The following is a 969-nucleotide window of genomic DNA, read 5'->3' as shown; positions in this document are numbered from 1 at the left end:
GAGGAATTTTTTGTTTCTTTATTTGTGATATTGTAGTACTTTACTTCTTGATGTTGATACGGGGGATAATGTTCTCTAAATGCATGTGCGGTATTCATGATATTGTTGGCGTCAATTGTTTGGTACTTGTGATATTGATCAATTATTGATGTTGACACATCATTCTGCGCATTCGTCATACGTGATATCATTGATACATTTGTTGTTGCCATTGAAATAAATGACGGTAGAGCTGGGCTCGGTTTGGACGAGTGATGTGAGAGTACGATGTCCGATGTCTGTCCGGAATCGTGGATTGGTGGTGCGCGTGAACTCGCAATTCAGGGTGGTCTTGATGAAAATCCTCGGTGGTACAAAAATCCGAGTCTCCGTCTGTCTGTTGAGCAAAGATCCAGGACAGGTAGCACTTAGACTTCGTAGGTCACCTTGGGTTTGTGCTAGAGACGTCGATTACTTTACGTCGGGTACATGTGTACATAACATTGAATTTCCATTCATACATTATCGTTGCATTGCATTATGGTTGTTTTTGTGATCTGGTGATTTACTTGTATTGATCAGATTCGCATTGGATATATTATGACTTGCACACTTGGGTTTAGATCTGCTATAACCTAGGTGATGGCATGTACTTAGTTCTGTTTGTGTTTGACTTATATATTAATTTATCTGCTTATCTTGCTTTGTTATACCGAGAATTATGTTGATATACTTGGTATTCCTATGATACCTACCACTACGTGGTTTTATACTGACCTGCACTTGCCACATTCTTTTATGAGTACGAGTTCAGGAGTTGGATCTTCTTAGTCTCCGTGGTGATAGTTTGCTATCGAGTCCGTGGTGATAGTTGCTATCGAAGTTGCTTGATCTCTACGGTGAGCATGAGATGTCCATTTCGCCTTGAAGACTCTTCTTATTTATGTCTTACTTTCACATTCTGAAGACATATACATATTTTTATGTATT

At 39.1% G+C, this 969-nt stretch overlaps 1 protein-coding gene across 1 annotated transcript in view; it reads left to right on the top strand.

The window, feature by feature from the left end:
* Window positions 1-618, top strand: part of LOC132054026 (cytochrome P450 93B2-like) — a 3,588-nt gene extending 2,970 nt beyond the window's left edge. The window contains exon 2 of the mRNA XM_059446108.1: window positions 562-618. Within this exon, the coding sequence (XP_059302091.1) occupies window positions 562-618 (57 nt within the window). The remainder of the gene's footprint in view (window positions 1-561) is intronic.
* Window positions 619-969: the final 351 nt, after the last annotated feature.

Source organism: Lycium ferocissimum, chromosome 4 (genome assembly GCF_029784015.1).
Source record: "Lycium ferocissimum isolate CSIRO_LF1 chromosome 4, AGI_CSIRO_Lferr_CH_V1, whole genome shotgun sequence".
Taxonomy (NCBI): Eukaryota; Viridiplantae; Streptophyta; class Magnoliopsida; order Solanales; family Solanaceae; genus Lycium; species Lycium ferocissimum.
The sequence above is the reverse complement of the archived record's forward strand: the minus strand, read 5'-3'. Positions and strand labels throughout refer to the sequence as shown.